This window comes from Talpa occidentalis, unplaced genomic scaffold (genome assembly GCF_014898055.3).
Source record: "Talpa occidentalis isolate TD23 unplaced genomic scaffold, MPIMG_talOcc4v2.1, whole genome shotgun sequence".
NCBI lineage: Eukaryota > Metazoa > Chordata > Mammalia > Eulipotyphla > Talpidae > Talpa > Talpa occidentalis.
In genome coordinates this window covers 25,259,284-25,276,813 of record NW_026555331.1, presented here as the reverse complement: position 1 = coordinate 25,276,813, position 17,530 = coordinate 25,259,284, and the positions used below count along the sequence as shown (strand labels likewise).

The 17,530-nt window shown below is 37.4% G+C and overlaps 1 protein-coding gene across 3 annotated transcripts in view; it reads right to left on the bottom strand.

Annotated features, from left to right (window-relative positions):
• RSPO2 (R-spondin 2) overlaps positions 1 to 17,530 on the bottom strand; it is a 127,963-nt gene that overhangs the window by 55,873 nt on the left and 54,560 nt on the right. For all 3 annotated transcript variants that reach the window (XM_037502748.2, XM_054692029.1, XM_054692030.1), the window contains one exon: positions 3,879 to 4,067. In XM_037502748.2, coding sequence (XP_037358645.1) covers positions 3,879 to 4,067 — 189 coding nt within the window. The remainder of the gene's footprint in view (positions 1 to 3,878; positions 4,068 to 17,530) is intronic.

Here is a 17,530-nt window from a genome sequence, read left to right as displayed (position 1 = left end):
ACTTTTGTCGTGGGGGAGGAGAGAAAGGAAGAGCAGAGGAGATAAGGAATGGAATCAATTAGGTTTCTTCCAGATCTATGTATAAATTTTTAAATTAGTTTAAGGGAACTTCTACATGCTTGACAGAGAACTTGTGCTGTGAACACTACACACACATGCACAGAGGTTGATCAGTGAAAGTGTTTATTGAACAGAACCTTCTCTCTCTTAAGAACTCTTTGAAATATATAGTTATTACTCATCTTCCTTGGCATAAAGCAACAAACCACCACTTATCTTTATCTGACCTCTGTCTACATAATGAAGAGAGTGGGTATATGTAGACTGTAGACTATGTCCAAGTTAATAGAAAAGAATCCCTTAGTTATTCTATAATCATCATCTATACTGGGTCAATTAAAAACAGTAATAGACATTGAAAGGACTGTCCTTTGATAAACAGTAACCTATCAAGTGACTCCTTCCTAGATGATCACATTTAACATCTCATCAAAAAATGTTTCTCCGGCCTCCCCAGTGGTGCAGCAGGTTGAACACAGCGCTATGAAGCTGTCCACAGCCTCTTCAGCGCGGGTTCGATTTCTGGCTGGCCAGGGAGATTCCCACATGGCATGGCAGACCTCTCCTGTCTCACCCACTGCTCTCTTCAGCAGTATATTTCAGTCAGTCGGCCTGTTCTGCTCCCCACTCTGGTGAATCCTCTCACTCTCCCACACCTCTGGCCTATAACCCAGCTGTTGTATAAATAAAAAAATAAATCTAAAAAAAAAATGTTTTTCTATCTTTACACAAATTTAAATGTTAAAGTGGCTAATAAATAGGAATATCTTGATTAAATGTAAAATAGTTTTACTTCTTAGCTGATAAGGTCCCTCAATACAAACTGAAAAGCTTTCAAGGAAACATGGTCTGCAACAAAGAACACAGGTTGTCATTAGATACACGTTCCAGTGTCTCTGCTACATAACTTTACACAAGCTGTTTAACCTTACTAGGCCTCAGTTTACTTGCTTCTAATAGTTCTGTACCTACTACACAAGCTGTTGAAAGCATTTAACGAAAGGAAAGTGTTTGGTTGTTAGTGGTAGGTACATGGTTATATTTCACAGAAGAGCAGCTAATATTAGGCCTCCCTCCTAGTTTCAAAGATTCTGAGACACCTGGGATATTTCAATCAATTCATCTGTATTAAGCGCCTGTGAGATACCAAGACATTAAGAGTGCACTTTTGACACTGACTACTAGCTACTTCTCAAGTCTTCCTACTTCTGCTTCTGTGACATCACTCTCTGAATAAAGTAACATATGCATATATGCAGAGTATCTGTTAAAAAGTGCAATTAGGGCCTCCCCGGTGGCGCAGCGGTTGAGCGCTGGGTTGCAAAGCCGCCCGCAGCCTCTGCAGCGCCGGTTCGATCCCCAGCTGCTCCCCGGCCACCGGAGGAGGAGGGTCCCACATGGCGCGCAGACCTCTCCTGCCGCCTGCTGCTCCCCTTAAATAAATGCTAAAAAATAAATTAATAAAATAAACGGGACTTCTTTAAAAAAAATAAAAAATAAAAAAGTGCAATTAATATGAAAGAACCATGCCATTCAAAGTCATATACTGAGAATTAAGTAATTTTCCACTTTCCTTTTGCTTCAGCCTTCTTAATAGGCACTTCCCACTCGTCCCAGAGTAATGATTTCCTGTAGGTCAGTAAACTGCAACATTGAGTGCATTCACTTACAATAAGGATAACCTAGCATACTCCTTCTTATATGTATATTCTCTTTCCAAGGCTGACTTACAGTCACTGGTCTCATTATTTCTGAGAAAAGGGGTCAACTTAGCCAAAATGCACTTGTTAGCCCCCCACTGGGTGTCTCTCTCTCTAAGGAGGATCTTGTAGATACACAGTAAGGTATTACTGAGTGACTATCCATACCAGTGGCCAGCACATTTCTGGTTTACACCCAACATCCCTGCAGTTATTAATAGCAGTCTCTTTCACTTTCCAAGTTGAGTAACACATGATATAGTCATTTTATTGTCATAGACATTATTTATAATGCTTGCCCTAGAGCTTGGAAAAAATGCTTGGGGCCATCTACACTCTTGCCTCATCCTTGTGCACTGATAGTCTGCAATGAAAAAATGTACAAAATATTTGTAGACTCAAATTCCCCCACAAGTAGTTAAAGTTGTCTCAATAGGAATCTGCCTCAAGATGGACCCAATTCTCTTAAGGAAGTGAAAAACTGAAAGGTAAATTACTAGGTCACAAAAATCATACAACTTAAGGACAAAATACACATTTGCAAAAATCAGTCTATTGATACTTGTCAAGAGTCATGCCCTTTTAGTTAATAATTCAGATAATTCCATGAATTCTAATTTCTAAACCCATATATTTCTATTTCTGATAATGGCAAAACTATACAACCAATCACCTTAGCTAGAAACCTTAGAAGCAAACTTTATCTCTGTACAATTGTTGCTAAGACCCATTAAATGTCTGGGGATGTTTTTTGCTTGTCACAGTGATTTGCAAGTGCAAAGGACAGTTAATGGGGATGGATTAAGGATGCTAAATGTGCAGCAATGTAGGACAAGTTGTCTTGCCAAAATGCCAACAGAACCCTAAACAAGAATTCCTATTCCCCAAACACATTGTTTTTTCATGTGGTTCCTTCTTTCTAGAATCTAATTAACCTCCCTCCACAAGTTCTGCCTCCTTTCAAAATAATATTGTCATTGAATGATACAATTCAAACTCTCTTTTTATCTGAAGACGTCACCCGATTTAATAGTCATGTACAATTAGTTGTACAGTATTAATGGGAGATAATTAAATCACTCCCAAACCTGCTAATATCACCCTTAATGTATTGACTTGTGATTAAATTTCTTACCTATTTGTAATTTCACTCCATGCTCCCTTTTTATTTATCTGCTCTACCTACTAATATTTGAATTCCTTAAAAAAAGGACTATTCCTTTGGTATTTTTAACTCCGATTTCCACTGCTTTTCTAGACATTAAGAATCATTCTAGGGCCTCCCCAATGACACAGCAGTTGAGCGCTGGGTTGTGAAGCTGCCCGCAGCCTCTGCAAAGCCGGTTAGTTCCCGGCCGCCAGCAAGGGTCCCACATGGAGTGCAGACCTCTCCTGCCGCTCCAACTGCTCCCCTCAGCAGTGTACTTCCTCGGTCTGCCTGCTCTGCTCTCCCCTCTGGCTCTGGTGAATTCTCTCACCCTCCAGCGCTTCTCTGACTGTGCCCAGTGCTTGTATAAATAAATGAATAAATCTTAAAAAAAAAAAATTATTCTATAAGTGATTTTTTGGGTTAGAAGTTGAAAAATTATTCCTCCATTCCTATGTACAGAATGGCATTCCTTTATAGCCTTTTCTTAGAGGTGTTAAACTTTGAACTCAGAATACTTTAAAATAAACTAAATATTTTAATTATATTTTTTATCAGTAAGTGCTTTACAAAAATCTCAAATGCACTATGAAATTCCACATTAAACTGAGATATTATAATCTCAGGGAAAAAGAGGAAAAAGAAACTATAGACAGTATGGTAAACTGAAGAGAATGCATACCCAGAATAAAAATTTTTAATTTTTTTTTTCCGTGTTGAGCAAAGTATGCCTTATAAAGATCTAAAAGCTTGTGTTTGAGATATTGGCTAGGTCACCTAAAACAAGTGAGTGTGTGTGCAATATACACTTCCCTACAAAAGATAAAGTAAAAATGCTCTTATTCTACCATTCACATTTTTAAGTTTAAGCTTAGACTATTTGTGTATAAGATTATTCAGTCAAAATTTTCAACTTAGCTTATCCCCTTAAGTCATATAAACAGTAGAATAAAAAAGAGTGGGCAGCTCACTTGCACAGCTGTTCATTTCTGGGGCTCGGTGTCCATAGTACCCCGATGGGCACGAATGCAGGCACTCTCCATACTGGCGCATGCCTTCTCTTCGAAGAACGAAGAACAACTTCTGCTGACATCGGCTGCACCCATTGTCCTTTGAACAAGACAAACAACCCTTGCAAATGGGATTTGATACATAGCTAGCTGTAAAAGGAAAAAAAAAAAATGTTCAAATATCAAGCTGATCAGACTTTTGGCCAATATAACATGCAGAGATACGTTTCTTGTATGTCTTTAATTATCAATACATAGAAATGCTAACTAAAATATCTTCTGCCACCCCCACCCCAAAATGGTTAATACATAACTAAGAAACAAAAGGAAGTCAGAGGCAGAGATGGATTGAAACTTGAAACTGAATGGCTCGTGGAGATGGTAGGCGAGACAGAGGCAGACCTGATGGCAGGGTTGAATCACAGCCAAGAAATATGCCTGTGAAGAGCTGACACTTGGCTCTTATGTAGACAAGTTGTGAGGGTTGTTTGTCCATGAAACCAAATACTAGAACTCCCTCACTGCAACTGACCAGAAAAGAGGATTCCAACCCTGGATTAGGGAAACTCAGCAGGTAGCCCCTCTTTTTTTTTTTTATAGACTCACATTGCACTTATGGCTCACCTTAATCCAGCATGATCTAATATCCACTGTTACCTTACTTGCAAAGCCCCTATTTTCAAATGTCATAGTATGAGACTCTTGGTAAACATTTGGGGGTGGGAATTAGGGTGGGAGAGGGTGGGACACTAAACCCTTCAAGAGATGATGGGAGTGTCCTAACTTGATTGGATACTGGTTACACAAATGTATATATTTACAAAACTCACACTATGTATTGCACTCTGTGCAATTTTTTTTTAAATTTATTTATTTATTTATACAAGCACTGGGTACAGTCAGAAGCGCAGGAGGGTGAGAGAATTCACCAGAGTCAGAGCGGGCAGCAATGCAGGCAGAAGGACCGAAGTACACTGCTGAGGGGAGCAGCGGGCAGCAGGAGAGGTCTGCGCACCATGTGGGACCCTCCTCTGGTGGCCGGGGAGCAGCCGGGGATCGAACCGGCACTGCAAAGGCTGTGGGTAGCTTCACAACCCAGCGCTCAACCACTGCGCCACCGGGGAGGCCCACTCTGTGCAATTTTTTAAAAAAATATTTTTAAAAAAATAACATGTATAATTTATAAGTAAAGGATATCTCCATGTTTCAAAGAAAAAGAAATGGATAGGAAAGCCATCACATAACAGAATAACAGTTACTTTTTTTTGGACAGCTTTTTTTAAATTGCAGTAATATTGCATTATAATCTTATTTAAGTTTCACTTCATTGAAAATCAACGTGCATTACATCTCTTCAGGAGATTCTACAAATTATAATGGGTGCTATCTATAAAACATTCTTTCCTGTTTTGGATTTTTATTTTAACTACATAGACATGCTTAGTAACATATCCTCTGTCCCCCACCCCCAGATCACGTCTCCTTCTACAGGCCTCACTCCTATGATTTCCACTAGTATCATAACTCAGGCCCTTATCTCTTCTCACTTAGTCACTTCCATCTCACTTTACTTCCCTCCATTCTTTTTGTTGGGTCAATTTTCCTAATGGACAATGGAGCAGGGATTACAGGCCTACGTAAATATTGAAATAGAGTAAAAAATATCAATTTTTAAGTGCTACCCAGTGGTTAAAAAAAAGCTAACTTAAGTGAAAAGAAACAAAATATTGTTTCTAGCCCTCCTAGTATAAATTTTAGAAATAATGCAATCTGAAATCCCAACATAATTTCTAAAATATGAAAAATTCATGTAACTTTTAGTAATGACTACACCAAATAAGGTCATAAATATAACAAGATACAGGAGAGCACACTGACTTCATTTTATTGGTTAACCCACAGAAGAAAGGAGGAGAAAAAGAAAACTCATCAATTATTGAAACTTACAGCTTTGAGACTACATCCTATTCATCCTTCTGATAATCTTTACAGCATTAAAACTAACATCAGGCTGCAAGTATTCAGACCAGCAGCTCCACAACAAAGTACATTGTAAACCACACCCTCCCTTCATTTCAATGATTCAAATTTCAGTAACACTCAGTAGCTAGTCTTTCTTCAACTCTCCAAACAGTGACTAAGTCTACCTTTCAGAGAAGGGACCAAAGAACAAGTCACTACTGGCCAGGTATCAGGGCCAAGACAACGCCTTAAATTGGCCGCTCAAACCTACCTCTGTCCACCTATTCTAGCACTTTGTTCTATCAACATTCATCTATATATGTTGACTCTAATTCATAGGCATTCTCTTTTTTTTCCCCATGAAGTTTCAGTTTAGAGGGTTTTTTAATAATTTATTTATATATGTATATATATATATATTTCACATCGTGTTCATTTTTGAATAATACTTGCTTTCTCCACTCAGGTGTAGTCCCTGTAAAATTCCCACCACTGATTCACCCCTGCACCATCACCATGGTCCTTTGTGCTCTTCCCTCCCCTGTTTTGATCCCTCTCCCTTACCCTCCCCTGCAGAATGTTTGTAGACATTCTCATGCTTGCAAATCTATTCTTCCAAATAATTTTTTATTTACTACCATATTTTCTTAAATTTCCAATTGTGGAGAAAACCAATCAATTCAGATGAAAACTCACTTCCTCAAAATAACTCCTAATAAAGATTTTAGCCAACAACTTTTCATAAATCCCTGTATAAATGTATGCATATGTTTATGTAATATGTGACTAGTATTTTTCATAACTATGATTATACTTTATGTGTTGTGTCATAAGTGGCTCAATTTTAGTGAAGCTGTGAACATCTTTTCATGGCAATGAACCAGAACAATGTTATTCTCATATTTCTTGGAAAAGTCAGTTTCATTTACCACCTCTACTTAACCACCACCCAATTAATTATCCCCAAAACCACTTTTATGAAGACCACAACCAGTTTGCTAGTCCTCAATTCAAAAGGTCATTCTCAGTTTCCAGTCCTCTCAACATTTCAGTTCCTATAGTAAACCAAGGCCCTGTATTATGATAAATCACACTCCATAGCAAAAAGAGAATTACACAGCCAAATCAACACAAAGACTTTTTGTTTCATCTTGTTTTTATGTATCAGAAGCTAGCTTTCATCTTTACCAGAAAAAGTTCACAGTCAACAAATTGAGCTCTACTTTCTTCGAAAGGTATTCTTAAAATCATTTAAAACAGGGCCTCCCCGGTGGCGCAGCGGTTGAGCGCTGGGTTGCAAAGCTGCCCGCAGCCTCTGCAGCGCCGGTTCGATTCCTGGCTGCTCCCCGGCCACCAGAGGAGGGTCCCGCATGGCGCGCAGACCTCTCCTGCCGCCCGCTGCTCCCCTCAGCAGTGTACTTTGGTCCTTCTGCCTGCTCTGCTCCCCGTTCTGGCTCTGGTGAATTCTCTCACCCTCCCGCACTTCTGACTGTACCCAGTGCATGTATAAACAAACAAACAAACAAATAAATAAAACATGCCTCTATAAAAAAAAATCATTTAAAACATTGCTTCATTTACTTCAGCCTTGACTGAATTAATGAAAATGAATTAGGAAATACTTACCCGAGTCCATATTTTAGATGATCTTTATAACCCTGCACATGAGGAATTCTCTTAACACAAAAGTGATGTGAGCCACACCCACCCTAAGTGCTCTCTTTCCTTCCCCCTAACTTCTATCATCATTACTAGTGCTCCTCATTGCTAAAGGATAAGTGCACACCTAGTCTTTGCAATCTGAATAGACTTTTCAGTTTAACTGACCATTGTCCAGTGTCAACTACCCTAGTGGCCTCCCTGCTATAAATCAGTAGCTTAACAGTTCAATAAGAACTACATCTGTTAGGTAATGACTATGCCTATCACTGTGTTAAAAGTCAGGAAAAAAAGTAGACCTTTAAACATGACGAGAGAAACCTACTTTGTCAGGATGTTAATAAGTCAAGCGGCTCTGCCTATTACTGAGATTTAATTCAAGTGTGCAGGTGAATAAACAGATCCTAATTTCCAGCTTTGATGACCATGTTTATTTGCTCTCTCTGTAAGCTTCAACTTTTCCAACCCTAAAGCCTGCTGAGATCCAGAGCTTCATCATTCCAACCAAAACACTTTTCTAAATCTAGACACACCCAAAATTCTAAAGATGAAACATATCACATAAAATACTAAAAATCCTCAAAAAGGTATACAGTGATACTACCACAAACTCACACATATCTCCTTGGCAGGGAAAGAGATAAGTGGATAAAGAAAAGATCATGAGGTGGATACCAGGAAACAAAACCTGCATCACTAACAAATATATTAAGAGGAAGAAACTGCATTAAGTGAATACTCTTAATTCTAATTGAATGGTGTTCTTCTTAATTGCTAACTTTGGTTTTTAAATGAGTTCTAGTATTATAAGTTTGATCTTTTGTTAAATCAAATCCAGTTATTAACATTTATCCCATAGCACATTTTATGTAGGTGTTAAATGTCCATCTGTTTCTAATATACTCCTAACACTTTTTTAAAGTGCTCCCCTGTTTCTGGAGTTAGCCCTTGCCAAGTAAAAAGAAATTTAAATTCTTTCTTGGTGAAAGCATTCATTCCTGACAAAAGGTACAGGTTTCTAACTCTGAAAATAATGGGGCTGAATAATGGCTATTGGTATATTAGCCTCACTCCAATTTGCTGGTTAATTGTACAAGTCCAACAGATTTTTTTTAATGAAAAATTACTATTTACATGATCAATCAAGCATGTCATAAAATTACTAATATGTGCTTCTACCTAATCCCGAATTCAAGACATATATTTAAAATAAAAACCTTCTTTCTGGCACCAATAACAGGGAACTTACATGTTGGATCCTATACAAGTCGAGTGGGACACAGATGCTCCACTTGAGCTTGGCAACACTGGGATAAAATCCTGTAATCATGTGTTCTACAAAGCTCAAACTCAACCACACAATCAAGGTCATGAATTAATGAGCTACATGAGATTTGACCAAAATAAGAAATGCCTATCTTAGAATATTTTGCTTAGTTTGACATAAAATCTAAATATTTATAGAAAATATTAGCATAAAACATGTAATCTGATCTTTGCTGCAAAGACAATACATTTTAACAGCCTAGATGCTCACCATTGTAATCATCATGTCCTAGATAGAAAACAGATGCTAAAATTAAGTGTTAATAAAGCTTAGAGACAACTTTCTAAATTTCTAAATGTCCATTAAAGATTTAGAGGAGCTAGATTAACAATAGAATTTAATCTAAAAAAAGAAGTTGAGCATAGTAAAGGGAACACTGAATTCAAAATTCTTAGATTTTACAACTTCTCGAAGTAAGCCACATTTTTGCAGTCTCTTTCTGCCATTCATCATGAGTTCAATAAAGAATGATATTTACAGGAATGAGGCTTACAAACCCTTACCATCTCAAAGAAGTACAAGTTTTGAGATATGCATATTCACTGGCTGTCTGAAATATTATTTGATCATTCATAATACTATTTTATCCACCTAAAATAGGTCAAATAGGAAAGACTGAAGATATCCTTAATTATAGAAGTATTCTTTGGGGAAACATTTCCGAAAATTTACAGACCCCGCCCCCACCAATTGTGGAAATCATCACTAGAGATAAATATTCTTAAAGATATCAGGAATAAAGGTCTTTAATCATATTGTTATGCTGCCCTACCAAATTATGAATCTCACTGTACAAAACTCAATGCCAAAACTAAGATATTAAAACTTTGAGGGAGTTAGAGTCACAATTTTAATGCAAGAAAGTGCTAATATCATCACAAAATGAAAATTACAATTATAAGCTATGAATTACTCTCAAATACCAGCATCACTTGAGTCATCCTCCTCCTAGCTTGGCACTTCAGGGATACATTTACAACCACAATTAGCTCTGATCATAGTGCAGTTCACTGGATATTATTTACATGGAATAGGGAACCAGAAAGCTTCTATGAGGCTTATGTCATGCATGCTTCCAGTACGACTTCACAAGATGTCACAAGGAAGCCCACAGCACTCAATCACTGCAGGTTAAGGGAAGAAGATGAACCAAGATCTGGTTGCAAAGTAGATGTGGATGGAGTCTCCAGAAGATGATAAACATATTTTCCTTCTAATTTAACAAGTCACAGGCATCTTTAACCTTAAGACAGTCTGCCAAAACTGGAGGAAACTGTGAGGATGTACCAAATCAAACAATCATGCAGTCAGAAGAAAAATAACTTTGGCTCAACACATTTTACCTTGAGACAAAGCAGTATCCCTTTAACATATTTCACCCAAAACGTAAGCAGCTGAAGCAGCTGTGTGTTGCACATCTGGAGGTGGGAACCAAACACCAGATGAAGAGCTTCTGCATGCATGTCAATTGCAATGCAAGGCATTTTAGGTGCTTTTTTATCAGCACCCATCAGGTGCCCATCCTCAGGGCTCAGCACCACAGAGAGAGGCTCCAGGAAAATTACAGTTAGGATACTGGCATGCAAGTTCTAAGGACAAATCAACTGAGAGTTATATTCCAGCCTATGCCAGAGTGAGAAATTCAAGCAGGATCTAGGAACTCAAATGAATTAAATGACATTTAGAAATTACCCAGAGACAAATTTCTAAAAACAGTTAATAATCAAGTCAAATAAAAAGTAACACACACACAGAGTGAGAGAGCAAGCTACGGGGTAGATCCTTATAAATTAAAATCATAAATGGTGAAATATTTTCTACAACGTACCCTTACTTTGGGAAGCCAGCATTCTAAGTAGTATTCTTCCTCCTCTGCACCCCTCAAACACTTTGAATCAAAAATCCCAACATATATCCCTACACTAGATGTTAATTCTGGGAAAAAAAATGTATGATTACAAATGGGAACAATCATCATAAAAGTAAGCTGTTAAAATGGACAAAATACGACAACAGAATCAATAGCTGTATAACATCGACAGCTGCTAATACCAGTAAGAATTAGTTGTTCAAATCAGAGAAAAAAATAAAGCGGTTTGACACTTCATTTCTCCAAAGATATTATGATGTCTCGAAACAAAGGAAGGATCACATTATTATATAAAACAAGCCACTTGATTGAATCCGTGAGAGAGAAAATTTACTCCATAAAACTGTTCTAATGCCAAAAAAAAGCAAGCTTCAAATTAGAATGCGTGCAGTCCTATAAGCCATAACTAGAAAGGGCTGTGCAGCACAGATTGCTTGTGCCAAGTGTTGGCTTGGGTTTTCACAACATACTTAAAAGACCCCATGGAAATGTTGACAGACTGTTGGTGCTAATGGTAACTCCAACATGAGCAGATCTAAATATATACATTTATGAAGATTACGAAACCACCACTCTTACAGGGCTGAAGTTTACACAAGGAGATAATCCAATTATTTAAATAGAAAAAAAACAAACTGCTCACAGAGCCAGATTTTTATTCTATAAAGTATTTAAATACTTCTTATACTAACACAACCGCAAAACAGTTTTGCTAACTTCCTAAGTAGTGTAACAAGAGTGCCATAATGCCTGACCTATACAATTGCTTGTGGGAAATATCTCCCCTGCTGCCTATCCAAAGATTAAACTGTTATCTAAAAAGAGAAGAAGAGGCAGAAGAGTCTATTCAATGTATATTCCTATCGTGTATAACTTACTCAACTATAACTATTCCTTACTCAACTATAACTCAACTTACTCAACTATAACTATTCCTTATTCAACTATAACTATTCCTAATGTGTATAACTTACTCAACTATAACTTACTCAACTTGTGCCACCTGCTTCCCAGAATCGGAACTAGCTTGCTAACTCCTGTTCATTCTACTATTTTAAATAAGTGGAAAGAAAACTGGATGATTATCTGGTATAAACATAGCCCTAAGAAGTTTCAGTGTCATAAGTAACTAGATTAAAGACTCCATGTGTTTTAGGTGTGGAAACTTCTGTGGGTTTTAAAATTTTTTTAAATGAAGACAATAGGGAAAAAAAATTAAGTTAACCTGAGGGTTATTATGCAATAATTATTTAGGAATACACTATGATGCAAAAGAAAAAGTGAGAGATTTATTATATTCAATATAGGCCACTGTTGGTAAACTATTACGTACAATAACAAAATTCAGAATGACTCACAACTAGTCTCCAAACCGACACAGAATTTAATTTTCAAAATTTTAAACCAATTTTCTACATTTAATATTTATAAACAGTTTGTTTTGGCATGTTGTGTGGATGTGCTAACTTCACAGACTCCATACCTTAGAATTTGAAATCTAATTGCTTTAACTAATCTTATTTTGAGAAAGATCTGTCTATTCAGAACAAGAAAAAAAAAATAGGAACGTCAAAATCAGGGCAAACAAAGAAAATGAACTTTGAGGAACATGTTACGTGACAAATTGCAGGCTACGGGCTTTCATACTTTTTGAAAGTAATGCTTATTACTCAATTTCTGTTTATCAAACTGAATAAACAAATCAGAGAGTTTAAGAAACCTTTCCAAAGTCATACAGCTTGTCAGTGACAAATTTGGATCCAGTTCTGACCTCCGATTTCATAAGGCATTCCCCCCCCACCCCTTTAAGATATCCATGCAAAGCACCTAGGGAAAAAATGCATTAAGATCATGATTAAAATGGTGAGAACTTTCTTTCAAATTAGACTGTATCCTTGTAATTTGCTCACTGCTCCTTTACTCTGTTTTTAGCTAAAGCAAAATAATCAAAGTTCCTTTTGATGGTTAGTCTCTAAGAGCACGATACTAATTCTTTCTTAACATAACTACAACTATATTAAGCCCCATAAACCAACAAAACTAAGATGTCCTCTACAAAACACTTCCAAATAAAACTGCTGATACATCAAAAAGAATAATAGGGGAAACTGAGTTATAGGTTTCTTCTGGCAGGGGTTAAAGAATTATAAAAGGTAAGTCTTTAACTGTGGGCATACAGACTTTTTAAAAAGGGATCTCCACTTGACAAGTTCAAAGAAAAAAAAAATCACCCCCAAACCATGCAATTTCCTGCAAATGGGCCACTCTCCTCATTGTCTTTGAAGACAGATCCTGTCCTGGCCAAGGGGCCTTTGAAGTGACACAGCAAGCATACCTGTGTAATTAGAAAGGCGGGATACACATTCAATGATCAAAACTAGACTTTAAAGATGCGCTAATGGGGGAGGTATGGACTGACCAACTGACAAGGAGAAACCTCTGTTCGAGACACTTTGGAGAGCAATTTACTGCTGCTCCCTGACCATTGCAAGCAAATGGCACATACATTAATGGAAAACTGTAAGTAGTGCTTGATCACTCTCAAAAAGTTCATGTGCATGTATGTACACAGAGGTCTACATATAGATATAAAACTATAATACAAGCAGAGACTGCTACCTTTGATTGTGTACATACAGATGTATACTTGTGCTGCTTTTCTGAACCATTTGAATATAAGTGATGATCATTATGCTCTGAAAGTTCAGTGTTCAGTATGTATTTCCCCAAAACAAAAACATTATCTTATACCAACCCTATGGATACAAAACTATTTTCGAATTCATAGAACATATACAATTATTCCAAAAAGGTCCTTTTTAATCTATTTTTCTAGACAGGTATCCCATCCATGATTATAAAAATACCCTGCATTATTAGGCTGTATGTCTCTTCCATCTCTTTTAATCTGGAAGCGTCCCTCTTTCATGATCCTGGCATTTTGGAAAAGAACAGATCCACTATTTACAGAATGGCCATGTAGGTTTGTTGCATCATCCTTCGTGATTGGTCCTACATTTGGAGAATACCTCATGAAGTAGTATTTTGTCTTTTTCTTATGGAAATCAAGAGGTACATCATGAATTTGGCTGCACTATTGGTGGTTAACTTTTATCTGTTGGTTAAGATGTTGTCTGCAAGGTTTCTACAGTGTGATGTCATGGTTTTTAAAAAGTAATTTTTGAGGAGATACAGAAAACTGTATGAATAAGTATCCTATTCTTCATTGAGCTTCTACACACTAGTTTTAGCATCCATTGATGATTCTTACCTAAATCAACCATTATTCTGATGGTTATCAAAGGCGACTTTTTTTTTTTTTTTCACTTTTTATGCATACAAGAACTGGGGTGTAGGCCAGAGGTGCAGGAGGTGACAGAATTCACCAGAGGCAGAGTGAGAAGCAAAACAGCTGGATCTACTGAAATACACTGCTGAGGGGAACAGCGGGCAAGACAAGAGAGGTCTGCTGTGCCATGTGGGTTAGCTCCCTCTACAGGGATTGAACTCATGCCACAGTGGCTGATGATTGCGTGATAGCAATGAGACTTTAACCCCTGTGCCACCATGGAGGCCCCAAAGGTGACTTTCTAAGTCTATCATTCCTTCATCATTTATTTGTGGGCATTCTAGAGTTAGGAAAAGCCTTCTTCCTCCACCTCTCCCAACCTTTTTCTGCTTATCTGTTTATATGAATAGGAAGTCATAAACTTTATCAGTGGTCTACAACTTTTTATTGTATTTAATGGTAAAAGTATCCTAGATTTGTTAGTGTCTTTCAAGATGCTGTGGTTTCTAAATTGTATTTTATACAATTTAGCAGTATACATACTGATTTGTACAAATTAGCAATTTATACAAATTAGTATGTATAGCATACTACCAAAAGCTTTGGGGAGTAGAGAGGAGGGACATCTGATTTATTCTGGAAGAGCTAAGAAATAGGTGGTAATATGAGTTGGTCTTCAAGAGAAAATAGTAGTTTGCCAGCTGGAGGACATCCCAAGAAGGCCAAGTGGTATGTGCACAGATGTATGCACTGAGTAGGGGAACACCAGGATGAAAAGTTCAGTATGTCTGATCCTATTAACAATGTGTTATTCAGCCAACAGCAAAATCAACAAAACAAGCTGCTCAATATTTAACTTGGTCACAAGAAAGAACTGTTGATATACCAGAAATCAAGTTGATAAGAACAAAGAAATTATAACCCTAGAAGTGTTATTGGGAACTTTAAAATGTATACTTTTAAAAATCTAGAAGGAAATAGGTTTGGGTTCACAGGATGTTTCTAAATTAAATAGGAATTAAGATGGTATTCTCAAAGTAAGAATCTACTCACATAACCCCTCCCAAAAAAAAACAAGTAATATTCTTTAGAATTCAGTGTGGTTTCATAGGAAATCCTGATGAATTCAAACATTTTAAGCAACATGTACAAAAGGATACATTTGGAGGGGAAAGAGAATAATCACAAGAGAAACATGAAGACATCTACAGTTTTCTAAGATTTATGGGAAATTTGGGGGAGCAAAGTTGATGAAAACAAAAAGTTAAACACAATGATTAAAGTATAAGATAGCATTAGATGAAAGAGATAGAAAAACTTGTGCTTTCTGCTTTAATTTTGTATGTATTAAAAATAAAGACCTTAAAAAGAGAAAAGCAAGTTTATCTTATGAAAAAATTATTGAGGGCCTCCCGGGTGACTCCAGGGGTTAAGCACAGCACTGTGAAGCTATGCACAACCTCTGCAGCATGAGTTTGATCCCCGGCCAGCCAGGGAGCTACCCACATGGTGCAGCAGACCTCTACTGTCTCGCCTGCTGCTCCCCTCAGCAGTGTATTTCAGTCAGTCTGCCTGTTCTGTTCCCCATCCCCACACCTCTGGCCTGTACCAGTTCTGGTATGCATAAAGAAATAAGTCTCAAAAAAAAAAAAAAAGAAAAAGTTATTGAAATCTAAGTCAGGCAAGAAAACACTAAAGAAGTGTACCTCATATTTCTGAAATACTGAGATGTCAGTTGCTGAATAAATGAAAGAGGAATTTTAAGAAGGGAAATAGATAAATGTCTGATTTTTAGTAAGTTGGGGGGAAGTGAACTTTCAAAATTCCAAAATCTACAAAAGGCTTTAGGGCACCACAGTTCTAAGAACCTCTAGTATAAAACAATTGCAAACACCTATCCTGATGTTTATGTCTCTAAGATTAACTCACATCGAAAGTAGCCTCAGGGCCTCCCCGGTGGCGCAGCGGTTGAGCGCTGGGTTGTGAAGCTGCCCGCAGCCTCTGCAGCACCGGTTCGATCCCCAGCTGCTCCCCGGCCACCAGAGGAGGGTCCCACATGGCGCGCAGACCGCTCCTGCTGCCCGCTGCTCCCCTCAGCAGTGTACTTCAGTCCTTCTGCCTGCTCTGTTCCCTGCTCTGGCTCTGGTGAATTCTCTCACCTTCCCAGGCTTCTGACTATACCCAGTGCTTGTATAAATAAATAAACCTTTAAAAAAAAATTTTTTTTTAATTAAAAAAAAAAAAAAGGGCCTCCTGAAGTCAAAAACAACGATGACAGAAAAACAGATTTAACTATTTAACTAAAAATCAAATCTTTTTTGTGGGGAGGGACCCTAGCAGGTACCCGGGTATCGAACCGGCACTGCAGAGGCTGCGGGCAGCCTCGCAACCCAGCGCTCAACCACTGCGCCACCAGGGGAGGCCCCCTAAAAATCAAATCTTAATGTGACAAAATGATAATTAGAAAAAAATACAGCAACGTACAACAAAGGACCCTTTTTTGGTACAGTGACTATTTGCAAACCAACATGGAGAAAGTTTCTTCTAAAGAGGAAGAAAGGGATATAAACAAACTATTTAAACAAATAGAAATAACCAACAAAGAAATGGAAAGACGCACACAAAATGTCCAACTTACCAGTGACCAAAGAAATGCAAATTAAAATAAGGAGTCAACCTCACCATATTAAGGTTTAGGAAACTGATGATTAAAAACTACCAGTAAGCATTTAGGAGATGGGCATGTCATATACTGTTGGTGGTAATGTAAATTAGTATAAATCTTCTGGAGTGTAATTTAGCAATATTGAATTTTCCTTTAACCTAGTAATGTCACTTTTAGACATCTTGAAGAATTGGACAAATACATAGTTACACCATGTACATTACAGTTTTAAATAGCAAATAAAAAGAGATGGTAAACAGCCAAAATATTCATTACTAGAATAATAACCAAGATTTAAAATATAGACTTTAAAGTCATTTATTGTACATAGCAATTTTGGTTAACATGTAAAGCAGGCTCTTTCCATATAGAACAATGAGGGGAGAAGAGGCGATTATAAGAACAATGCAGTACACTGTATTCATTTAGTAAACAAACATATTACATGCTGTGGGGTATTTTGGAGGACTCACTGACAGTGTTCTCACATTTTGGACCTTACCTTTTTCTTCATTCAACGGGATTCACTAAGTCTTTGAGAGACTTTCTCCAAGAAAGAACTACAAGTGCTCAAATTTTGAATTTCCAAAGGGACTTTTTAAAATCTTGGAAGAAATTAAAGACTTTCCTTAATTGTGACACTGTTTCAATAATCAAAAACCAGAAACACAAAAGACACAAAGCAAAAAAGTTTCTGTCCCAAAGAAGCTTGGAAACTATGTGATCTATCAGAGCCAGTTACCTGCTTAGACAAGATCAAGATGAACATCCCAGGAGAGGGGATGAGAAGAGAACACCCACTTTCAGTTGAGTGGGTCTCCACAAAGGGATCTAACCTTGG